Source organism: Lagenorhynchus albirostris, chromosome 10 (assembly GCF_949774975.1).
Source record: "Lagenorhynchus albirostris chromosome 10, mLagAlb1.1, whole genome shotgun sequence".
NCBI lineage: Eukaryota > Metazoa > Chordata > Mammalia > Artiodactyla > Delphinidae > Lagenorhynchus > Lagenorhynchus albirostris.
In genome coordinates, this window is record NC_083104.1 from 7,002,957 (window position 1) to 7,025,911 (window position 22,955).

At 41.1% G+C, this 22,955-nt stretch overlaps 1 protein-coding gene across 2 annotated transcripts in view; it reads left to right on the forward strand.

Annotated features, from left to right (window-relative positions):
• The window catches only part of SEC13 (SEC13 homolog, nuclear pore and COPII coat complex component), a 54,480-nt gene that overhangs the window by 28,717 nt on the left and 2,808 nt on the right, over positions 1-22,955 (forward strand). For both annotated transcript variants that reach the window (XM_060161197.1, XM_060161198.1), the window contains 3 exons: positions 8,148-8,281; positions 8,732-8,855; positions 9,856-10,002. In XM_060161197.1, coding sequence (XP_060017180.1) covers positions 8,148-8,281; positions 8,732-8,855; positions 9,856-10,002 — 405 coding nt within the window. The remainder of the gene's footprint in view (positions 1-8,147; positions 8,282-8,731; positions 8,856-9,855; positions 10,003-22,955) is intronic.

Genomic DNA, 22,955 nt, shown 5'->3' on the forward strand with positions numbered 1-22,955 from the left:
TGCCTGTCTCTGGGGTCCACGCTTTTAGCCGCGGCTAGCGCCCGTCTCGAGCTCCTTTAAGCAGCGCTCTTAATCCCCTCTCCTCTCGCACCAGGAAACAAAGAGGGAAGAAAAAGGCTCTTGCCTCTTCAGCAGGTCTAGACTTTTCCCTGGACTCCCTCCTGGCCAGCCGTGGCGCACTAACCCCCTGCAGGCTGTGTTCAGCCCCAGTCCTCTCCCTGCGCTCCGACCGAAGCCCGAGTCTCAACTCCCAGCCCCGCCCGCCCCGGCGGGTGAGCAGACAAGCCTCTCAGGCTGCTGAGTGCTGGTCGGCACCGATCCTCTGTGCGGGAATCTCTCCGCTTTGCCCGCCGCACCCCTGTTGCTGTGCTCTCCTCCGCGGCTCGGAAGCTTTCCCCCTCTGCCACCCGCAATCTCCACCCGCGAAGGGGCTTCCTAGTGTGTGAAAACCTTTCCTCCTTCACGGCTCCCTCCCACTGGTGCAGGTCCCGTCCCTATCCTTTTGTCTCTGTTTATTCTTTTTTCTTTTGCCCTACCCAGGTACATGGGGAGTTTCTTGCCTTTTGGGAGGTCTGAGGTCTTCTGCCAGCGTTCAGTAGATGTTCTATAGGAGTTGTTCCACGTGTAGATGTATTTCTGGTGTATCTGTGGGGAGGAAGGTGATCTCCACGTCTTACTCTTCCGCCATCTTCCCGGAAACCTTAGCTATTTTTGACAGATGTGAGGTGATATCTTATTGTGGTTTTGATTTGCATTTCCCTGATGATTAGTGATGTTGAACATTTTTTCATGTACTTGTTGACCCATCTGTGTATCTTCTTGGGAAAACCATATATTCAGATCCTCTGCCATTTTTAAGTTGAATTATTTGGTTTTACTATTGAGTTGTATGAATTCTTTTATATTTTTGATATTGACCCCTTATTAGATACATGATTTACAAATATTTTTTCCCTTTCCATAGGTTGCCTTTTCACTTTGTTGATGATTTCTTTTGCTGTACAGAAGCTTTTTGTTTGATGTAGTTCCCCTTATTTTTGCTTATGTTGCCTTTGCTTTTGGAGTCAGACCCAGAAAATCATCACCAAGATCAATGTCAAGGAGCTTAGCACCTATGTTTGCCTCTAGGAGTTTTATGGCTTCAGGTCTCACATTCTTTAATCCATTTTGAGTTCATTTTTATGTACAGTGTAAGATAGTGGTCCAGTTTCATTCTTTTGTATGTGGCTGTCAAGTTTTCCCCACACTGTCTGTTGAAGAGACTGTCCTTTCCCCATTGTATATTCTCAGCTCCTTTATCATAAATTACTTGGCCACATATGCATGGGTTTATTTCTGGGTTCTCTGTTCATTGATCTATGTGTCTGGTTGATTTTTTGTTGGTTTTTTGTTTTTGTTTTACATTTTAGTGATGGTAGAAAATATCAGGTAGACAAGTAAATTGTAGATAGCCAGTAACAGTGTTGTAAAGAGTATGTGTCTGTTTTTAATGCCAATACCATACTCTTTGATTACTGTATCTTTTTAATAAAGGGGTCTTTTGTGATTCCATACAAATTTTAGGATTGTTTGTTCTAAACAAACAATTTATATTTTAGGATTGTACTGTGAAAGATGGCATTGGAATTTTGATAGAAATTGCATGGAATCTGTAGATTGCTTTGGGTAGTATGGACACTTTAGCAATATTTCTTCCAATCCATCTGCATGAATATCTTTCATTTGTGTTGTCTTTAATTTCTTTCATCATTGTCCTCAGTGTACAGGTCTTTCCCCTCATTGGTTAAATTCATTCCTAGGTATTTTATTCTTTTTTTTTTTTTTTTTTTTTTTTTTGTGGTACGTGGGCCTCTCACTGTTGTGGCCTCTCCCGTTGCGGAGCACAGGCTCCGGACACGCAGGCTCAGCAGCCATGGCCCACAGGCCCAGCCACTCCGCGGCATATGGGATCTTCCCAGACCAGGGCACGAACCCATGTCCCCTGCATCGGCAGGCGGACTCGCAACCACTGCGCCACCAGGGAAGCCCGGTATTTTATTCTTTTTGATGCAATTGTAAATGGGTTGTTTTCATAATTTCTTTTCTGATAGTTCATTGGTAGTGTATAGAAATGCAAGAGTTTTTTGTACATTGATTTTGTTTCGTGCAGGTTTATTAAATTCGTTTATTATTTCTAACAGTTTTTTGGTGGAGTCTTGAGGATGTTCTATATATAATATCACGTCATCTCCAAATACTGAGTTTTACATTTTCCTTTCCAATCTGGATGGCTTTTATTTTCTTCTTCTTGCTTGATTGCTCTGGTTGGGACTTCCAATACTTTAATGAGTAAAAGTGGCAAGCATGGACATCTTTGTCCTGTTCCTGATCTTAGAGGAAAAGCTTTCAGCTTTTCACTATTGATGTTAGCTATGGGCTTGTCATATATGGCCTCTATTATGTTGAGGTACATACCTTCTATACCCACTTCGTTGAGAGTTTTATCATAAATGGATGCTGACTTTAATCAAATGCTTTCTCTGCATCTATTGAGATAATTATATGATTTTTATCCTTCATTTTGTTAATGTTGTGTATCACCTGGATTGATTTGTGGGTGGTAAACCAGCCTTGCATCCCTGGAATACATCTCACTTGATCATGGTGTATGATCCTTTTAATGTATTGTTGAATTTGGTTTGCTGGTATTTTGTTGAGGATTTTACCATCTTTGTTCATAGTTATTGGCCTGTGTAGATTTTCTGTTTCTTCATGATTCAGTCTTGGAATGTTCTGTGTTTCTAGGAATCTATCCATTACTTCTAGGTTGTCATTTGTTTGCATATTATTGTTCATAGTAGACTCTGATGATCCTTTGTATTTTTGTGGTATCAATCTGTATTTCATTTATTTCTCCTCTGATTTTTGTTGTTTCCTTCCTTCCACTGACTTTGGGCTTCATTTGTTCTTTTTCTGGTTCCTTGAGGTATAAAGTTAGGGTGTTTTTGAGATCTTGTTTGTTTGTTTGTTTCTTCAGGTGGGTATTTATCTCTGTGAACTTCCCTCTTAGAACTACTTTTACTGCATCCCATAAATTTTGGTGTGTTGTATTTCCATTTTCAGTTGTCTGAAAGTATTTTTTTTATTACTCTTTTGATTTCTTTGTTAACCCATTGGTTGTTCAGTAGCATGTTGTTTATTCTACACATATTTGTGGATTTTCCAGTTTTCTTCTTGTAATTGATTTCTAGTTTCATATCATTTTGGTCAGAAAAGATGCTTGATAGGATTTCAGTCTTCTTAAATTTATTAAGACTTTTTTTGGCCTAACATATGATCTATCCTGGATAATGTTCCATGTGTACTTGAGAAGAAAGTATACAGGCATACCATGGAGATAGTGCACGTTCGGTTCCAGACCACCACAATAAAGCGAATATCACAATAAAGGGAGTTACATGAATTTTCTGATTTCCCAATGCACATAAAGGTTATGTTTAAACTCTCCTAGTCTACTGAGTGTACAATAATAGCATTATGTCTAAAACAATGTACATACTTTAATTTAGAAATGCTTTATAGGTGAAAAAGCTAACCATCATCTGAGCCTTTAGCAAGTCATAATCTTTTTGCATCAGTAACATCGAAGATCACTCATCACAGGTCAACAAAACAAATGTAATAACGAATAAGTTTCAACTATTGCGAGAATTACCAAAATGTGACACACAGACAGGAAGTGAGTAAATGCTGTTGGAAAAATGATGCCAATTGACTTGCTTGACATAGGGTTGCCACAACTTTCAGTTTGTGAAGAACTCAGTGTCTATCAAGCGCAATGAAACAAGACACAATAAAGTGAGGTATGCCTGTATTCTGCTACTTTTGGATGGAACGTTCTCTATGTATCTGTAAAGTCCATCTGGTCTAATGTGCCTTTAAGGCCATTTTCTGTCTGGATGATCTATCCATTGACATAACCCTACTATTATTATATTGCTGCCTATATCTCCTTTTAAGTCTGTTAGTATTTGCTTTATATATTTTGGTTTTCCTGTGTTGAGTGCATAAATGTTTACAAATGTTACATCCTCTTGTTGAATTGACTCCTTTATCATTATCTAATGCCTTTCTTTGTCTCTTATTACAGTCCCTGTATTAAAGTCTATTTTGTCTGATATAAGTATAGCTACCCCAGCTTTTTTGGTTTCCATTTGCACGGAATATCTTTTTCTATCCCTTCTTTTTTCAGTCTGTGTGTGTCCTTAAATCTGAAGTGAGTTTCTTATAGGCAGCACACAGATGGTTCTTGTTTTTTTAATCCAGTCAGCCACTCTATGATGTCTTTTGATTGGAGAATTTAGTCCATTTACATTTAAAGTAATTATAGATAGGTATGCACTTATTGCCATTTTGGTTTTTTCTGGCTTTTTATAGTTCTTTTGCTCTCTTCCTTTGTGGTTTGATGACCTTTAATGGTATGCTTAGATTCCTTTCTCGTTATCTTTTGTGTATCTACTATAGGTTTTTGCTTTGTCCTTACAATGAAGTTTACATATATAACAACCCATATTAATAGTCTGTCTTAAGTTGATTACAACTTAAGTGTGAACCCATTCTAAAGCTCTACTTTTTTTTTTTAATATATTTATTTTTTATTTATTTATTTTCACCATGCCAGCTCTTCATTGCAGCATGCAGGATCTTCATTGCGGCATGCAGACTTCTTAGTTGTAGCATGCAGACTCTTAGTTGCAGCATGTGGACTTCTTAGTTGCAGCAGGCACGTAGGATCTAGTTCCCTAACCAGGGAACAAATCCGGGCCGCCTGCATTGGGAGTGCAGAGTCTTACCCACTGGACCACTAGGGAAGTCCCTAAAGCTCTACCTTTTTACCCTCCCCCACCCACCTTTTATGTATTGTTGTCACATTTTACATCTTTTTATCTTGTGTATCTTTAAGTACTGTAGTTACAGTTTTTATTTTTTTTAACCTTCATAATAGCTTCATAAGCAGTTAATCCATTGACTTCAATATATATTTACCTTATGAGTATAAAACCTATGGAAGATTTATACTTTCATATGTTTTCTTGTTACTAATTAGCACCCTTTCTTTTCAGCTTAAAGAAGTCCCTTTAACATTTCTTGTAACGCCATTTTAGTGGTGGTGAACTCCTTTAGCTTTTGCTTATCTGGAAAACTATCTTTCCTTTAATTCTGAACAGTAACTTTGCCAGGTAGAGTATTCTTGGTTGGAATTTTTTTTTCTTTCATCACGTTGAGATTCATTTGTTATCTTGATTGTAGTGATGGTTTTACAGAGTATACTGATGTCAAAGTTCATCAATTTGTGCACTCTATGTTCTGTTAATGTCAATTAGATCTTCCTTTAAAATTTGGAGTGTAGGGGGCTTCCCTGGTGGCACAGTGGTTGAGAGTCTGCCTGCCGATGCAGGGGACACGGGTTCGTGCCCCGGTCCGGGAGGATCCCACATGCCGCGGAGCGGCTGGGCCCATGAGCCATGGCCGCTGAGCCTGCGCGTCTGGAGCCTGTGCTCCGCAATGGGAGAGGCCACAACAGTGAGAGGCCCGCATACCGCAAAACAAAACAAAAAAATTTTGGATTGTAAAGAATGCAGACTGTTTCCAGTATGCAAGAACTCAAGGACTGTTGTTTCCATGAGCCCTGCCTGAGGTATCTACTAAAGAATAAGTTTTAGACAACAAAAATGACTAGAAAGACATCCATATAAATATACAGTTAATTGTAAAGAACTAACACTGAACAAGGTCCTGATCGTGTGCTCGGCTAAGATAGATAGAGTATAACTGTTAAATAAACAGTGTGCAGCACAAGCAGCTGGTACCATGCACATGAAAACACCCCCCAGAAAAACAGTGGGGGGAATGGGGAGGGCATTGCAAATACTTTCTTTAATGTTATGAGTAATCATATTGACAGTATTATTCTGAGACTATTCTGCTGTGTGTTAAATGAAATAAAATAAATAATTATGTACCAGTGAGCATCCCTAGCACCAGAAATACACTTGAAATACAATTTCTCACTAAAAGAAACCAGAGCTCTTGAGGAAATGGCTGATCCCAGGCCTCAGGCAGGAAAAGTACAAACATCTTGTCCTACCAGATAGAAATGATCACTGACCTACTTTTTGACATACTAGGGTTGTGTCAAAGGAGCTAACTTGAACAGGCTCACACTGCCAAAGATGGGCAGTTGGAGTGTAAAAAATTAGAATAATGGCAGTGAACTGAAACCTGTCAAATATGCTTAACTCCATGAGTTCATCCTGATATTTAAAAGAGAATCAGTCATCTTTGGAGAATGACGGAACTAGTTCAGAAAGAATCAAGCATTTATCTTGCCTTTCTTACCTGATCTGTACCCCTGGGGAAGCAAATATTAATGAGTGAAATTGCCCCTGTCTAGAGTATTCCATGTAATAAATGACAAAGAAATGAATAGAATGATAGTATCACCATTTTGTAATGCCCAGTGAATTGAGAGAGGCATAAATTATTGACAGGTGGTAATAACATAAAAAGAGAGACAGTCTGACATCATGTGCCTCCTGATGAAGGAATACACCACCACCTGTAGTCTTGGCAAAGGGAAGAAACCTGAGTCTGAGCCAGTAAGATCAGAGAATCTATAAATTAGAAGATGCAAGAAACATCAAAAAAATGTTTACTCACACTGGTCAAAATAACCAATAACCATCATCAAAAAGTCTACAAATAATAAATGCTAGAGAGAGTGTGGAGAAAAGGGAACCGTCCTGCACTGCTGGTGGGAACGTAAATTGATGCAGCCACTATGGAGAACAATATGGAGATTCCTTAAAAAACTAAAAATAGAGCTACCATACGACCCAGCAATCCCACTCCTGGGCATATATCCAGACAATACAAAAACTCTTAATTCCAAAAGATACATGCACCACAACGTTCATAGCAGCACTGTTTATAATAGCCAAGACATGGAAACAACCTAAGGGTCCATCACCAGACGAATGGATAAAGAAGATGTGGTGTACATATTTACAATGGAATATTACTCAGCCATAAAAAGAACGAAATAATGCCATTTGTAGCAACATGGATGGACCTAGAGATTATCATACAAATGAAGTTAAGTCAGAGAAAGACAAATATCATATGATATCTCTTATATGTGGAATCTTAAAAAAAATGAAACAAGACAGAAACAGACTCACAGACATAGAAAACAAATTTATAGGACTTCCTAGTGGTCCAGTGGTTAAGACTCCATGCTCCCAATACAGGGGGCACAGGTTCGATCCCTGGTTAGGGAACTAAGATCCCGCATGCCGCATGGCGTGGCCAAAAAAAAAAAACAAGTGGTTACCAAAGGGGAAAGGGAGGAGGATAAATTAGGAGTTTGGGATTAACAGATACATACTACTGTATATAAAATAGATAACCAACAAGGATTTACTGTATAGCACAGGGAACTCTATTCGATATCTTGTAATAACCTATCATGGACAGTGTATATGTATAACTCAATTACTTTGCTATACACCTGAAACTAACATGGTATTGCAAATCAACTGTATTTCAATAAAAAGAATATTGCAATTTAAACAACATTTTAAATGGCAAAAATAAACTAGTGCCTAAGGATGTACATTTGGATGACAAAGCTAAAAAATAGACATTAGAAATCAAAATAATGGTTACTTACAGGAGAACAGAGGGGCTATGATTCAGGTAGGACATACATGACAGGGCTTCTTGGGTAAATGGTCGTTTTATTTCTTGACCTGGGAGTGATTACAAGAGTGCTTTAGAGTAATTCATTAATCCATATATTTACTTTGTGTGGTTTTCTGAGTCTGTGCCCTCCCTTCATATGTTTGGAAAATGTTCTTTTCTTAGATTCCTGAGATTCCCTAATTCCTTCTTTAAATACATGTTGCTGAAAAATACATGCACTGTTAGGAATCCTTGAAGAAGAGTTCTGGGTGGCTAATCCTTAGTTCATTAAAACAGCTGTCCTGCATAATCCAGTCCTGAGAATTGCAGAAGGAATAAACATCAGCGTTGGGTCTGCAGAAGCAGTATCCTTGTGCCAGGCAAAGGGGCAGAGTCACCACAAGTCCCCCTCCCCCTCCGTACAGATTGGCTGCAATGCCGTCAGCTGGGCCCCTGCTGTCGTACCTGGAAGCCTCATAGACCAGCCATCTGGGCAGAAGCCCAACTACATCAAGAAGTTTGCATCAGGCGGCTGTGACAACCTCATCAAACTGTGGAAGTAAGTGGCATTGGTGAACTTCTCAAGGGGACACTTCTCATCTTCTACCCTACCATGACTCAGCCTCAGTTCACCAGAAACGGGATCAACTGTCTTTTTCCCTTTGCCCATAGAATACTGTCTTCAGTCTCTCAGAGGACATCCTTTTTAAAATAAAAACAAAAAAGTAAACATCCGAAAGTAAACTTTCCCTTTACTCAGGAGCTTTGACTCTTCCTAATTCACAACTGCTAGAGCTGACTTGTTGGCTGTGGAGGAACACAGCATTTCCTGGAGGGCTTCTTTATAGCTGGTGAACTGAATAAAATTCTGTAGGTTCAACAAATGTTATCAGAAAGGTGGAATAGCTTCTCCACCCCTGTGGAGCCTGTGGGGTGGGGGGGAATGGAGGTGTGGGAATGGCACCTGGGCTGCTGCCTGCTGAATTCTCCCCACCATCTCCCCTGTTAGGGAGGAAGAGGACGGCCAGTGGAAGGAAGAGCAGAAATTGGAAGCACACAGTGACTGGGTTCGAGATGTGGCCTGGGCCCCCTCCATCGGCCTGCCCACGAGCACCATCGCCAGCTGCTCCCAGGTCAGCTCAGACCTGTGCAAGCATCCTGTGTTAGTTAATCTCAGGAAGTCCCATCAGCCCTTACAGTTCCCCTAGGGGAAATCCTTGAAGGGGAAGGGCAGGAGACAGGCAACTATAGGCCATTGTAAATAAGGGAGCACCTGGAGCCCTGTCATCACGCAGTGAAGCCTTGGTCAGAAGCCACAGTGGCTTTCTTCCACTGAGCCAAGAGCAAGACCAAATTCAGGACTAGTTTCCCCTCCTGACCCTTTTGTGGATAGGGAATGGAGGTACCCAGGCATCATTCTGAGAGTGTTCCCAAGCAAGGACCAGGAGCAATGGGAAATTGTAAGACCTTGGGCTCATCTACCTACTCACTATTCCCAGACAGGTAACAAAAGTAAGACCAAGGATAAGCCGTTAATTATATGCTACCACCCAAGATGAGAGTTAAGCCTGGCCTTTTACATCATTTGAGCCTTTTCTACTTGGTCCTAAATTTGAGAGGACCAAGTAGAACAGGCTTAAATGATGTAAAAGATAATTCTGTTTGTTCTGTTTTAGTTTGGTTTGTTTTGGTGTGTGTGTGTGTGTTGTTTTGTTTTGTTTTTTGGTCCCATCTCATTCTCTGAGCTTGGCGTTTAGACAGCAATACCCATTCAGTTGAGAAAGTACAGAGCCAGAGGGAGCCAAAACAACGAAGTTACTTGGCAGTTGTGAGGAAAGCCCCAGAGAAAATTTGAGAATTAGCGGTGCGGACGATGAAACCAGTATGAGGAAAGGAACCTGGGAGACTCCTGACCAGTTTGAAGTGTGTTCCTGGGGTAAAGGGATAAAAGCAAGGGTGCTGGGCTGGAAATTAGTCCTCAAAGATGTGAACACTGAGGAGGTCCTTGGCTGTGCTTTGCCCTGAATCCCCCACCCTATTCCTGCAAAAGTCCAATATAGCTCCAGATTGAGAGGATATCACCAGGGCAGGATTGCTGCCCCCATCTCCTGACTCTAGCCTGTCTTTTCCCAGGATGGTCGAGTGTTCATTTGGACCTGTGATGATGCCTCAGGCAATGCGTGGTCCCCCAAACTGCTGCACAAGTTCAATGATGTTGTATGGCATGTGAGCTGGTCCATCACAGCCAACATCCTAGCTGTCTCAGGCGGAGATAATAAGGTAAATACACCCTATTTCCATGACATGGCACACAGGGCCCTGTTTGTCTTTAGTGTGTCCAGTAGAGGGCACAGTTGAATCTTCCATCTAATGGCAGGGTTGGGAGGAACCTGAATGAAGACTGTTTTGAGCGTGTCTCTTATTTACATCATTAATTCTTACGACCCCCCACCCAACCCCGAGGGGTTGTATATCCCCCTTATACAGATAGAGATGGCGACAGAGATTTGACTTGCATAGGGGTCATGAAGCTGTTAGGTGGCACAGCCAATAATCAGACCCAAGGTAAATCCAAAGCCACCACCCTGGCAGTCCATCACCCTGACCATTTGACAACCTCATCTTCATGGTAACGTTTAGTTATACGTAAAATACATATAACAGAGTTCACCATCTTAACTTTTTTTAAGTGTACAGTTCTATAGTGTTAAGTATTGATACATCCACGTTATTCTGCAGTATCACTGTCATCAACCCACAACTCTTCATCCCAAACTGAAATTCTGTGCTCTTCAAACAGCACCTCCCCATTACCCCTCCCCCAGCCCCTAGCAACCCCTATTGTGCTCTCTGTCTCTATGAATGGACTACTGTAGGGACCTCCTGTAAGTAGAATTATAAGGAATTTGGGTTTTTGTGACTGGCTTGTTTCACTTAGCACAGTGTCTTTTTTTTTTTTGAATTTTTGTATTTTATTCATTTTTTTATATGGCAGGTTCTCATTAGTTATGCATTTTATACATATTAGTGTATATATACATGTCAATCCCAATCTCCCAATTCATCACACCACCACGACCACCCCCTGCCACTTTCCCCCCTTGGTGTCCATACGTTTGTTCTCTACATCTGTGTTTCAATTTCTGCCCTACAAACCGGTTCATGTGTACCATTTTTCTAGGTTCCACATATATGCGTTAATATACGATATTTATTTTTCTTTCTGACTTACTTCACTCTGTATGACAGTCTCTAGATCCATCCATGTCTCTACAAGTGACCCCATTTTGTTCCTTTTTATGGCTGAGTAATATTCCATTGTATATATGTACCACATTTTCTTTATCCATTCATCTGTCGATAGGCATTTAGGTTGCTTCCATGACCTGGCTGTTGTAAATAGTGCTGAAATGAACATTGAGGTATATGTGTCTTTTTGAATTATGGTTTTCTCTGGGTATATGCCCAGTAGTGGGATTGCTGGGTCATATGGTAATTCTATTTTTAGTTTTTTAAGGAACCTCCATACTGTTCTCCATAGTGGCTGTATCAATTTACATTCCCACCAACAGTGCAAGAGGGTTCACTTTTCTCCACACCCTCTCCAGCCTTTGTTGTTTGTAGATTTTCTGATGATGTCCATGCTCACTGGTATGAGGTGATACCTCATTGTAGTTTTGATTTGCATTTCTCTAATAATTAGTGATGTTAAGCAGCTTTTCATGTGCTTCTTAGCCATCCCTATGTCTTCTTTAGAGAAATGTCTATTTAGGTCTTCTGCCCACTTTTTGATTGGATTGTTTGTTTTTTTTTAATATTGAGCTGCATGAGCTGTTTATATATTTTGGAGATGAATCCTTTGTCCATTAATTCCTTTGCAAATATTCTCTCCCATTCTGAGGGCTGTCTTTCATCTTGTTTGTAGTTTCCTTTACTGTGCAAAAGCTTTTAAGTTTCATTAGGTCCCATTTGTTTATTTTTGTTTTTACTTCCATTACTCTAGGAGGGGGATCAAAAAAGATCTTGCTGTGATTTATGTCAAAGAGTGTTCTTCCTATGTTTTCCTCTGAGAGTTTTATAGTGTCAAGTTTTACATTTAGGTCTCTAATCCATTTTGAGTTTATTTTTGTGAACTGTGTTAGGGAGTGTTCTAACTTCATTCTTTTACGTGTAGCTGTCCAGTTTTCCCAGCAGCACTTATTGAAGAGACTGTTTTTTCTCCATTGCATATCCTTGCCTCCTTTATCATAGATTAGGTTGACCATAGGTGCGTGGGTTTATCTCTGGGCTTTCTATCCTGTTCCGTTGATCTGTATTTCTGTTCTTGTGCCAGTACCATATTGACTTGATTACTGTAGCTTTGTAGTATAGTCTGAAGTCAGGGAGCCTGATTGCTCCTGCTCTGTTTTTTTCCCTGAAGATTGCTTTGGCTATTTCAGGGTCTCTTGTGTCTCCATACAAGTTTTAAGATTTTTTGTTCTAGTTCTGTAAAAATGCCATTGATAATTTGATAGGTATTGCATTGAATCTGTAGATTGCTTTGTGTAGTATAGTCATTTTCACAATATTTATTCTTCCAATCCAAGAACATGGTATATCTCTTCATCTGTTTGAATCATCTTTAATTTCTTTCATCAGTGTCTTATAGTTTTCTGAGTACAGGTCTTTTGTCTCCCTAGGTAGGTTTATTCCTCGGTATTTTATTCTATTTGTTGCAGTGGTAAATGGGAGTGTTTCCCTAATTTCTCTTTCACATTTTTCATCATTAGTGTATAGGAATGCAAGAGATTTCTGTGCATTCATTTTGTATCCTGCAACTTTACTAAATTCATTGATTACCTCTAGTAGTTTTCTGGTGGCATCTTTAAGATTCTCTATGTATAGTATCATGTCATCTGCAGACAGTGACAGTTATACTTCTTCTTTTCCAATTTGTATTCCTTTAGGTTCTTTTTCTTCTCTGATTGCCGTGGCTAGGACTTCCAAAAACTATGCTGAATAATAGTGGCGAGAGTGGACATCCTTGTCTTGTTCCTGATCTTAGAGGAAATGCATTCAGTTTTTCACATTGAGAATGATGTTTGCTGTGGGTTTGTCGTATATGGCCTTTATTATGTTGAGGTAGGTTCCCTCTATGCCCACTTTCTGGAGAGTTTTTAGTATAAATGAGTGTTGAATTTCATCAAAAGGTTTTTCTGCATCTATTGAGATGATCATATTGTTTTACTTCTTCAGTTTATTATGGTGTATCACATTGATTGATTTGCGTATATTGAAAAATCCTTGCATCCCTGGGATAAATCCCACTTGATCATGCTGTATGATCCTTTTAATGTGTTGTTGGATTCTGTTTACTAGTATTCTGTTGAGGATTTTTGCATCTATATTCATCAGTGATATTGGTCTGTAACTTTCTTTTTTTGTAGTATCTTTGTCTAGTTTTGGAATCAGGGTGATGGTGGCCTCATAGAATGAGTTTGGGAGTGTTCCTTCCTCTGCAATTTTTTGGAACACTTTGAGAAGGATGGGTGTTAGCTCTTCTCTAAATGTTTGATACAATTCACCTGTGAAGCCATCTGGTCCTGGACTTTTGTTTGTTGGAAGATTTTTAATCACAGTTTCAATATCCTTACTTGTGATTGGTCTGTTCATCTTTTCTATTTCTTCCTGGTTCAGTCTTGGAAGCTTATACCTTTCTAAGAATTTGTCCACTTCTTCCATGTTGTCCATTTTATTCACATAGAGTTGCTTGTAGTAGTCCCTTAGGATGCTTTGTATTTCTGCGGTGTCTGTTGTAACTTCTCCTTTTTCATTTCTAATTTTATTGATTTGAGTCTTCTCCCTCTTTTTCTTGATGAGTCTGGCTAATAGTTTATCAATTCTGTTTATCTTTTCAGAGAACCAGCTTTTAGTTTTATTGATCTTTGCTATTGTTTTGTTTCTATTTATTTCTGCTCTGATCTTTATGATTTCTTTCCTTCTGCTAACTTTGGGTTTTGTTTGTTCTTCTTTCTCTAGTTCCTTTAAGTGTAAGGTTAAATTGTTCATTTGAGATTTTTCTTGTTTCTTGAGGTAGGCTTGTATTGCTATAAACTACCCTCTGAGAACTGCTTTTGCTGCATCCCACAGGTTGTGGATCATCGTGTGTTCATTGTCATTTGTCTCTAGGTATTTTTTGACTTCCTCTTTGATTTCTTCAATGATCTCATGGTTTTTTAGTAACGTACTGTTCAGCCATGTGTTTGTGTTTTTTACGTTTTTTTCCCTGTGATTGATTTCTAATCTCATAGCATTGTGGTCAGAAAAGATGCTTGATATGATTTTAATTTTCTTAAATTTACTGAGGCTTGATGTGTGACCCAAGATGTGATGTATCCTGGAGAACATTCCATGTGCACTTGAGAAGAAAGTGTAATCTGCTGTTTTTGGATGGAATGTCCTATAACTATGAATGAAATCTGTCTGGTCTGTTGTGTCATTTACAGCTTGTGTTTCCATATTAATTTTCTGTTTGGATGATCTGTCCATTGGTGTGAGGTGTTAAAGTCCCCCACTATTATTGTGTTACTGTCAATTTCCTCTTTTATAGCTGTTAGCAGTGCCTTGTGTATTGAGGTGCTCCTATGTTGCATGCATACATACTTATAATTGTTATATCTTCTTCTTGGATTTATCCCTTGATCATTATGTAGTGTCCTTCCTTGTCTCTTGTAACTTTCTTTATTTTAAAGTCTATTTTATCTGATATGAGTACTGCTGCTCCTGCCTTCTTTTGATTTCCATTTACATGGAATATCTTTTTCCATCCCCTCACTGTCGGTCTGTATGTGTCCCTAGGTCTGATGTGTGTCTCTTGTGATAGCATATATATGGGTCATGTTTTTGTATCCATTCAGCGAGCCTGGGTCTTTCGGTTGGAGCATTTAATCCATTCACGTTTAAGGTAATTATCGATATGTATGTTCCTATTACCATTTTCTTAGTTGTTGTGGGTTTGTTTGTTTTTTTAAAGGAATTCCTTTATTTTTATTATCTTTTTTTTTTTTTTTTTTTGCGGTATGCGGGCCTCTCACCATTGTGGCCTCTCCCATTGCGGAGCACAGGACGCGTAGGCTCAGCGGCCATGGCTCACGGGCCCAGCCGCTCCGCGGCATGTGGGACCTTCCCAGACCAGGGCACGAACCCATGTCCCCTGCATCAGCAGGCGGACTCTCAACCACTGCGCCACCAGGGAAGCCCTATTATCATTTTTTATTTATTTTTTATTTTATTTTTGGCTGTGTTGGTCTTTCTTTGTTTCTGTGCAAGGGCTTTCTCTAGTTGCAGCAAGTGGGGGCCACTCTTCATCGCGGTGCACGGGCCTCTCACTGTTGTGGCTCTCTTGTTGCGGAGCACAGGCTCCACACACGCAGGCTCAGTAGTTGTGGCTCACGGGCCCAGTTGCTCTGCAACATGTGGGATCCTCTCAGACCAGGGCTCGAACCCGTGTCCCCTGCATTGGCAGGCAGACTCTCAACCACTGCGCCACCAGGGAAGCCCTTGTGGGTTTGTTTTTGTAGGTCCTTTTCTTCTGTTGTGTTTCTCACTTAGAGAAATTCCTTTAGCATTTGTTGTAGAGCTGGTTTGGTGGTGCTGAATTCTCTTAGTTTTTGCTTGTCTGTAAAGCTTTTGATTTCTCCGTCGAATCTGAATGAGATCCTTGCCAGGTAGAGTAATCTTGGTTGTAGGTTCTTCCCTTGCATCACTTTAAATATGTCATGCCACTCCCTTCTGGCTTGTAGAATTTCTGCTGAGAAATCAGCTGTTAACCATAGGGGAGTTCCCTTGTATGTTATTTGTCGTTTTTCCCTTGCTCCTTTCAGTAATTTTTCTTTGTCTTTGATTTTTGCCAATTTGATTACTATGTGTCTCCACGTGTTTCTCCTTGAGTTTGTCCTGCCTGGGACTCTCTGTGCTTCCTGGACTTGGATGGCTATTTCCTTTCCCATGTTAGGGAAGTTTTTGACTACAATCTCTTCAAATATTTTCTCGGGTCCTTTATGTCTCTCTTCTCCTTCTTGGACCCCTATAATGCGAATGTTGTTGTGTTTAATATTGTCACAGAGGTCTCTTAGGCTGTCTTCAATTCTTTTCATTCTTTTTTCTTTATTCTGTTCCGCAGCAGTGAATTCCACCATTCTGTCTTCCAGGTCACTTATCCGTTCTTCTGCCTCAATTATTCTACTATTGAGTCCTTCTAGTGTATTTTTCATTTCAGTTATTGTATTTTTCATCTGTTTGTTCTTTAATTCTTCTAGGTCTTTGTTAAAAATTTTCTTGCATCTTCTCGATCTTTGCCTCCATTGTTTCTCCAAGGTCCTGGATCATCTTCACTATCACTATTCTGAATTCTTTTTCTGGAAAGTTGGCTGTCTCCACTTCACTTAGTTGTTTTTCTGGGGTTTTATCTTGTTCCTTCATCTGGTACAAAGTCCTTTGCCTTTTCATGTTGTCTATCTTTCTGTGAATGTGGTTTTCCTTCCACAGGTTGCAGAATTGTAGTTCTTCTTGCTTCAGCTGTCTGCCCTCTGGTGGATGAGTCTATCTAAGAGGCTTGTGCAAACTTCCTGATGGAAGGGGGGTTAGAGCTGGGTGTTTCCCTGGCAGGCAGAGCTCAGTAAAACTTTAATCCACCTTTCTGCTGTTGGCTGGGGCTGGGTTCCCTCCCTGTTGGTTGTTTGGCCTGAAGCGACCCAGCACTGGAGCCTACTCAGCTCTTTGGTGGGGCTAATGGCCGACTCTGGGAGGGCTCACACCAAGGAGTACTTCCCAGAACTTCTGCTGCCAGTGTCCTTGTCCCCATGGTGAGCCACAGGCACCCCCCCTGCCTCTGCAGGAGACCCTCCAACACTAGCAGGTAGGTAGGTCTGGTTCAGTCTCCTATGGAGTCACTGCTCCTTCCCCTGGGTCTCCACGCACACACTACTTTGTGTGTGACCTCCAAGAGTCGCGTTTCTGTTTCCCCCAGTCCTGTGAAAGTCCTGCAATCAAATCCCACTAGGCTTCAATGTCTGATTCTCTAGGAATTTCTCCTGCCGTATCCTGTGGTTGGGAAGCCTGACATGGGGCTTAGAACCTTCACTCCAGTGGGTGGACTTCTGTGGGATAAGTGTCCTCCAGTTTATGAGTCACCACCCAGCAGTTACGGGATTTGATTGTATTGTGATTGCGCCCCTCCTACCATCTCATTGTGGCTTCTCCTTTGTCCTTGCCTGGGGGGGTATCTTTTTTGGTGAGTTCCAGTGTGTTCTGTCGATGACTGTTCAGCAGTCTGCTGTCGCTTTTGGGAGTGAGAGCATGTCCCTGTACTCTGCCATCTTCAACCAGTCTCAGCAGTGTCTTTTTTTCTTTTTTATTGAAGTATAGTTGATTTAAAATGTGTTAATTTCTGCTGTACAGCAAAGTGATTCAGTTATGTGTATCCACATTCTTTTTTATATTTCCTTCCATTATGATTTATTACAGGATATTGAGTAGTTCCCTGTGCTATATAGTAGGACCTTGTTGTTTATCCATTGTATATATAACAGTTTGCATCTGCTAATCCCAAACTCCCAGTCCATCCATCCTGCACCCCCCATCCACCTTGGCAACCAGAAGTCTGTTCTCCGTGTCTCGGAGTCTCTTTCATAGATAAGTTCATGTCATATTTTAGATTCCACATATAAGCGATATCATATGGTATATGTTGTTCTCTTCTGACTTACTTCACTTGATATGATGATCTCTAGGTCCATCCATGTTGCTGCAAATAGCATTAATCTTTTTTATGCCTGAGTAATATTCCGTTGCGTGTGTTTCACATCTTCTTTATCTGTTCATCTGTCAGTGGACATTTAGGTTGTTTCCAACTCTTAGCTCTTGTAAATAGTGCTGCTGTGAACATAGGGGGCATGTATCTTTCTGAATTAGAGTTTTCTCTGGATATATGCCCAGGAGTGGGATTGCTGGATCATATTGGTAGCTCTGTTTTTACTTTTTTGAGGAACGTCCATACTGTTTTCCATAGTGGCTGCACCAGTTTACGTTCCCACTGTCAGTGTAGGAGTGATCCCTTCTCTCCACGCCCTCTCCACCATTTGTTATTTGTAGCCTTTTTGATGGTGGCCATTCTGATTGGTGTGGCGTGGTACCTCACACCTACCTCATTGTAGTTTTGATTTGCACTTAGCGTAGTGTCTTCATCTGTGTTGTAGATCACCTATGGTGTAGCGTATGTCATAGTTTCTTCCTTTTGAAAGCTGAATAACATTCCATTGTGCCACATGTTATTTATCCATTCTCTGTTGATGGACACTGGGGCGCTTCCACCTTTTGGCTATTGTGAATAATGCTGCAGTGCACATGGGTGTGCAAGTAATATCTCTTCAAGACCCTCTGCAGACAGCTTTTACCCAGCCTAGGGTCCCTTTTGGGTTCAGTGGTCCCAGAAAGATCCATCAGGCCCTATCTAAAAGCCATAGAATTTGAGCTGGAATGACCCTCAAAGGATAGCTAATCCAACCCTATTTCTAGTGAGTGCCAATATCAGGACTAGTACCCAGGTGTGGTGGCACCCAGGACAGGCCACTGTACCCTGACTGCCCTCAGTAGTGTTTACAAATCAATGGGCAAGTACCTGGTTGTACGTTCCACGTTTTGGGGTTTGCTGTTTCTATGCTTCTTACTCTTCCTCATAAGCCTGTTTCCCACAAAGAGCTCAGCGCTATTGCTGTCTTATAGCATTCCTTCGCTGAAGGACTTAGTAAGATTTCACTTCAGAGCATTCTACACAGTGCATGCTTAGTGAATAGTCTATCCCTAAGGCAGCAGTTCTTAGAATCACTTTTTTTATCAAGTTAATGTACATAGTTTTAGGTAGTTTTTATGTGGTTTTTTTGTTTGTTTTTTGGCTGCCTTTGGTCTTCGTTGCGGCGAGCGGGGGCTAGTCTTCGTTGAGGTGCGTGGACTTCTTATTGCGGTGGCTTCTCGTTGCGGAGCATGGGCTTTAGGCATGCACGTGGGCTCAGTAGTTGTGGCTCCCGGGCTGTAGAGCACAGGCTCAGTAGTTGTGGCCTGTGGGCTCTAGAGCACAGGCTCAGTAGCTGTGGCGCACGGGCTTAGTTGCTCCGCAGCATGTGGGATCCTCCCGGGCCAGGGCTCGAACCCGTGTCCCCTGCACTGGCAGGCAGATTCCCAACCACTGCACCACCGGGGAAGTCCCTATGATTTTTTTTTTAATGCAGTCTAATTGTCCCTGTACGGAGGCAAACCTTTTCAACTTGTAGCTGCTGCTTCTGCCGTTTACTTCAGTGTATAAATAACATACCTATTAATCTGTTGTCTTCCTCTACCATGGTTCTCAAACTTTAGCATTGCTAAACTTGTTAAAACAGATTACCCACCCCACCCCTAGAGCTTCTGAACCAGTGGATCTGGGCTGGGACCCCAAAATTTGCATCTTTAACAAGTTCCCAGATGCTCCACACACTCTGGTCTGGGACCACGTTTTGAGAACCACTCTAACACCCCATAACCTCTCACTGGAGCTCTGTCAATTTGGTTAAACGGCATCCATGTTTACATTATTATTATTGCCAATATTTCATGTTACATCATTATTCACAGCATTGCCCCTCAGTTACTGTTATTCATATGCTTTTTGTTTAATCTTTTCTTCCAGTTTTAGTGATATAATTGATATACATCACTGTATAAGTTAACAGTGTACAGCATAATGGTTTTGACTTGCATGTACTGTTAAATGATTACCGCTATAAATTTAGTTAGCATCCATCATCTCATATAGATATAATAGAGAAAAAAATTACTTTCCTTGTGATGTTACCTCTTAGGATCTACTCTCAATAGTTTTCATATATATTATACATGTGTTAGCTGTAGTCATCATGCTGTACATTACATACCAGTACTTATTTATCATGCAACTGGAAGTTTGTCATGCAAATCGAGTTTTGACCACCTTCCTCCTATTCCCCCTCCCCCACACACTGCCTCTGATAATCATGAATCTGATACCTTTTTCTGTGTTTGGTTTTTTGGTTTTAGATTACACATCCAAGTGAGATAGTACAGTTGTCTTTCACTGTCTTACTCTTTTCACTGAGCATAATGCCCTCAAGGTCCATATATGTTGTCACAAATATCAAATATTCTTTGTTTTCTATGGCTTAATAATACTCCATTTTATGTGTGTGTGTGTATATTTATATATAAATACAACTTAATTATTCACCCCTCTGTTGATGGTCAGTTAGGCTGTTTCCATGTATTGCTAATTGTAAATACTGCTGTTATGAACTTGGGGGGTCAAATGTCTTTTCAAGTTAGTGGGGTTTTTTGTTTTTTGGGGTTTTTTTGTTTTTAACATCCTTATTAGGGTATAATTGCTTTACAATGGTGTGTTAGTTTCTGCCTTATAACAAAGTGAATCAGTTATACATATACATGTTTCCATATCTCTTCCCTCTTGCCTCTCCCTCCCTCCCACCCTCCCTATCCCACCCCTCCAGGCGGTCACAAAGCACTGAGCTGATCTCCCTGTGCTATGTGGCTGCTTCCCACTAGCTATCTACCTTACGTTTGTTAGTGTATATATGTCCATGCCTCTCTCTTGCCCTGTCACAGCTCACCCTTCCCCCTCCCCATATCCTCAAAAGTTAGTGTTTCATTTCCTTTGGATTTATACCCAGAAGTGGAATTGCTGGATCATATGGCGGTTCTATTTTTAATTTTTTTTTAGTTTGTTTTATTGAAGTATGGTTTATTTACAATGTTGTATTAATTTCTGCTTTACAGCAAAGTGATTCATTTACACATATATACATATTCTTCTTCGTATTCCTTTCCATTATGGTTTATCACATGATATTGAATATACTGCCATGTACTATACAGTAGGACCTTGTTGTTTGTGCATTCTATATATAATACTTTGCATTTCCTAATCCCAGACTCCCAATAGATCCCTCCCACACCCCCCATCCAGCTTGGCAACTCCAGCTTGGCAACCAGAAGTCTGTTCTCTAAGTCTTGGAGTCTGTTTCATAGGTAATTTGTCATATTTTGTTTCACATGTAAGTGATATCATATGGTATTTGTCTTTCTCATCATGACTTACATCACTTGATATAATATCTACGTCCACCCATGTTGGAAGAAGTGACATTATATTGTTCTTTTTTATAATAAGAATACCATTGTATATATGTAGCACATATTCTTTACCCATTCTTCTGTCAGTGGACATTTAGGTTGTTTCCATGTCTTGCCTATTCTAAATAGTGCTGCTATGAACATAGGGGTGCATGTACTTTTTCCAGTTATACTTTTATCTACCTATGTGGCAAGGAGTGGGACTGCCGAATTATATGGTAGCTGTGTGTTTACTGTTTGAGGAACCTCCATTCTCTTCTCCATAGTAGTTATTACCAGATCACAGTCCCACCAAAAACATAGGAGGGCTCCCTTTCCTCCATGCCCTCTGCTACATTTATTGTTTGTAGACTTTTTGTTCATGGCATTTTGAGTGGTGTGAAGTGATGCCTCCTTGCAGTTTTGATTTCCAGTTTTCTAATATTAGGAATGTTCAGCATCTTTTCATGTGCCTCTCTTTTTAACACTATGAGTAAAATGTACCTCTGGATATTGGCCTCCTAAAACTGGGCCCTGTTTTGAATTCCTTTCCTATTACCTGCTCCTGGGCATTTCGTGACAGCAGGGGTCTTTACAGGCTCACAGGCTTTGAGAATATGAAGTTCCCCTGAGCACCTGCTTTAAAGTTGTTGTTACTGGAAACGGCCAAAAGGCGGCAGGATCTTTTCATGCCCAGCTCTGGTTACACCTGTATGTACAGCCTAAGGGGAAGTCGTGTTCCTGGGTTGTGAGTTAGTGGAATGTGTCAGCACAAACACCGAAGGGCTTGTATCTCATTACTTCATTTCCCCCCTCCCAGACAGGTCCTAACCCCTGCAAAACCCCAGTGCTGAGGGTGCTGTCCTACATGGGTGGGGTGACCCTAATGAAGGCAGCTGAAGGTGGGAAGGCCACCACCAGCAGACGTGGAGGCTAGGAGACTATTCAGAGCTCTTCCTGGCCAGAGGGTCCACCATCCTCTGGGTGCACTAGGTTGGCTTTAGCTGCGGGGGCGGGGGGGGGGTCTGCCTGGATCTGGAGATTGTGGTGACATCCCCAGGGGACCAGACACTCCAGGTCCAAGGCGGGCTCATTTGCTGGTACATCCTCCCCAGCTCCCTCAGGCCCAGAACGCTCCAGCCTTGTGTTGCTGGCTGCCCAGGCTCCAGGGGTGTGACAGTAGCCCAGGTTCCCCAAGCCAACACGGAATAGAGGAGGCATTTTTCTCTTTTTATTGTATTTTCTTTTTACTTCTGATTTTAGTTTGGCGTGTTGTACATTTACAGTGGTGTTTTTGTTTCTGGTGTACAGTGACGTGTTTCAGTTATGCAGATACATATTGTTCTCTCTCGGATTCTGTTCCCCTATTGGTTGTGACAGATTGTTGAGTAGAGTTCCTTGTGCTCCACAGAAAGTCCTTGTTGATCATCCATTTTATAAATATTAGTGTGTACAGGTTAATCCCAACCATGGCATTTGTCCCTCCCCCCATACTTTCCCCCTTGGTAACCCTAAGTTTCTTTTCTACGTCTGTGAGTCTGTTTCTGTGTTGTACGTTAGTTCACGCCTATCAATTTTTAGATTCCACCTCTTCGTGAAATCGTATCTGTTCTTCTCTGACTTGCTTCACTTAGTATGATCTCTAGGTCCCTCCACCTTGCTGCCAATGGCATTATTTTTCTTTTTTATGCCTGAGTGTCCATTCTATTGTATATATGTACCATGTGTTCTCTCTCCATCCGCCTGTGGATGCAGATTGTGGTTGCTTCCGAACCTTGAGTGTTGTAGGTCTTGCTGTAGTCAGTGAATGTGCAAGTGTTGGCTTTCCAAGTATGGTTATCTGCAGACGTGTGCCCAGCAGTGGGCTTGCTGGATCATATGGTAGCTCTGTTTGTGGTGGTTTAAGGAACCTCTGTAGTGTTCTCCATAGTGGCTCTAGGAGGGTTCCCTTTTCTCCTTGGCCTCTCCAGCATTTATTGTTTGCAGACTTTTTGATGATGGCCATTCTGACAGGTGTGAGGTGATAGCTTGTTGGAGTTTGATGTCTCTAATGATTAGTG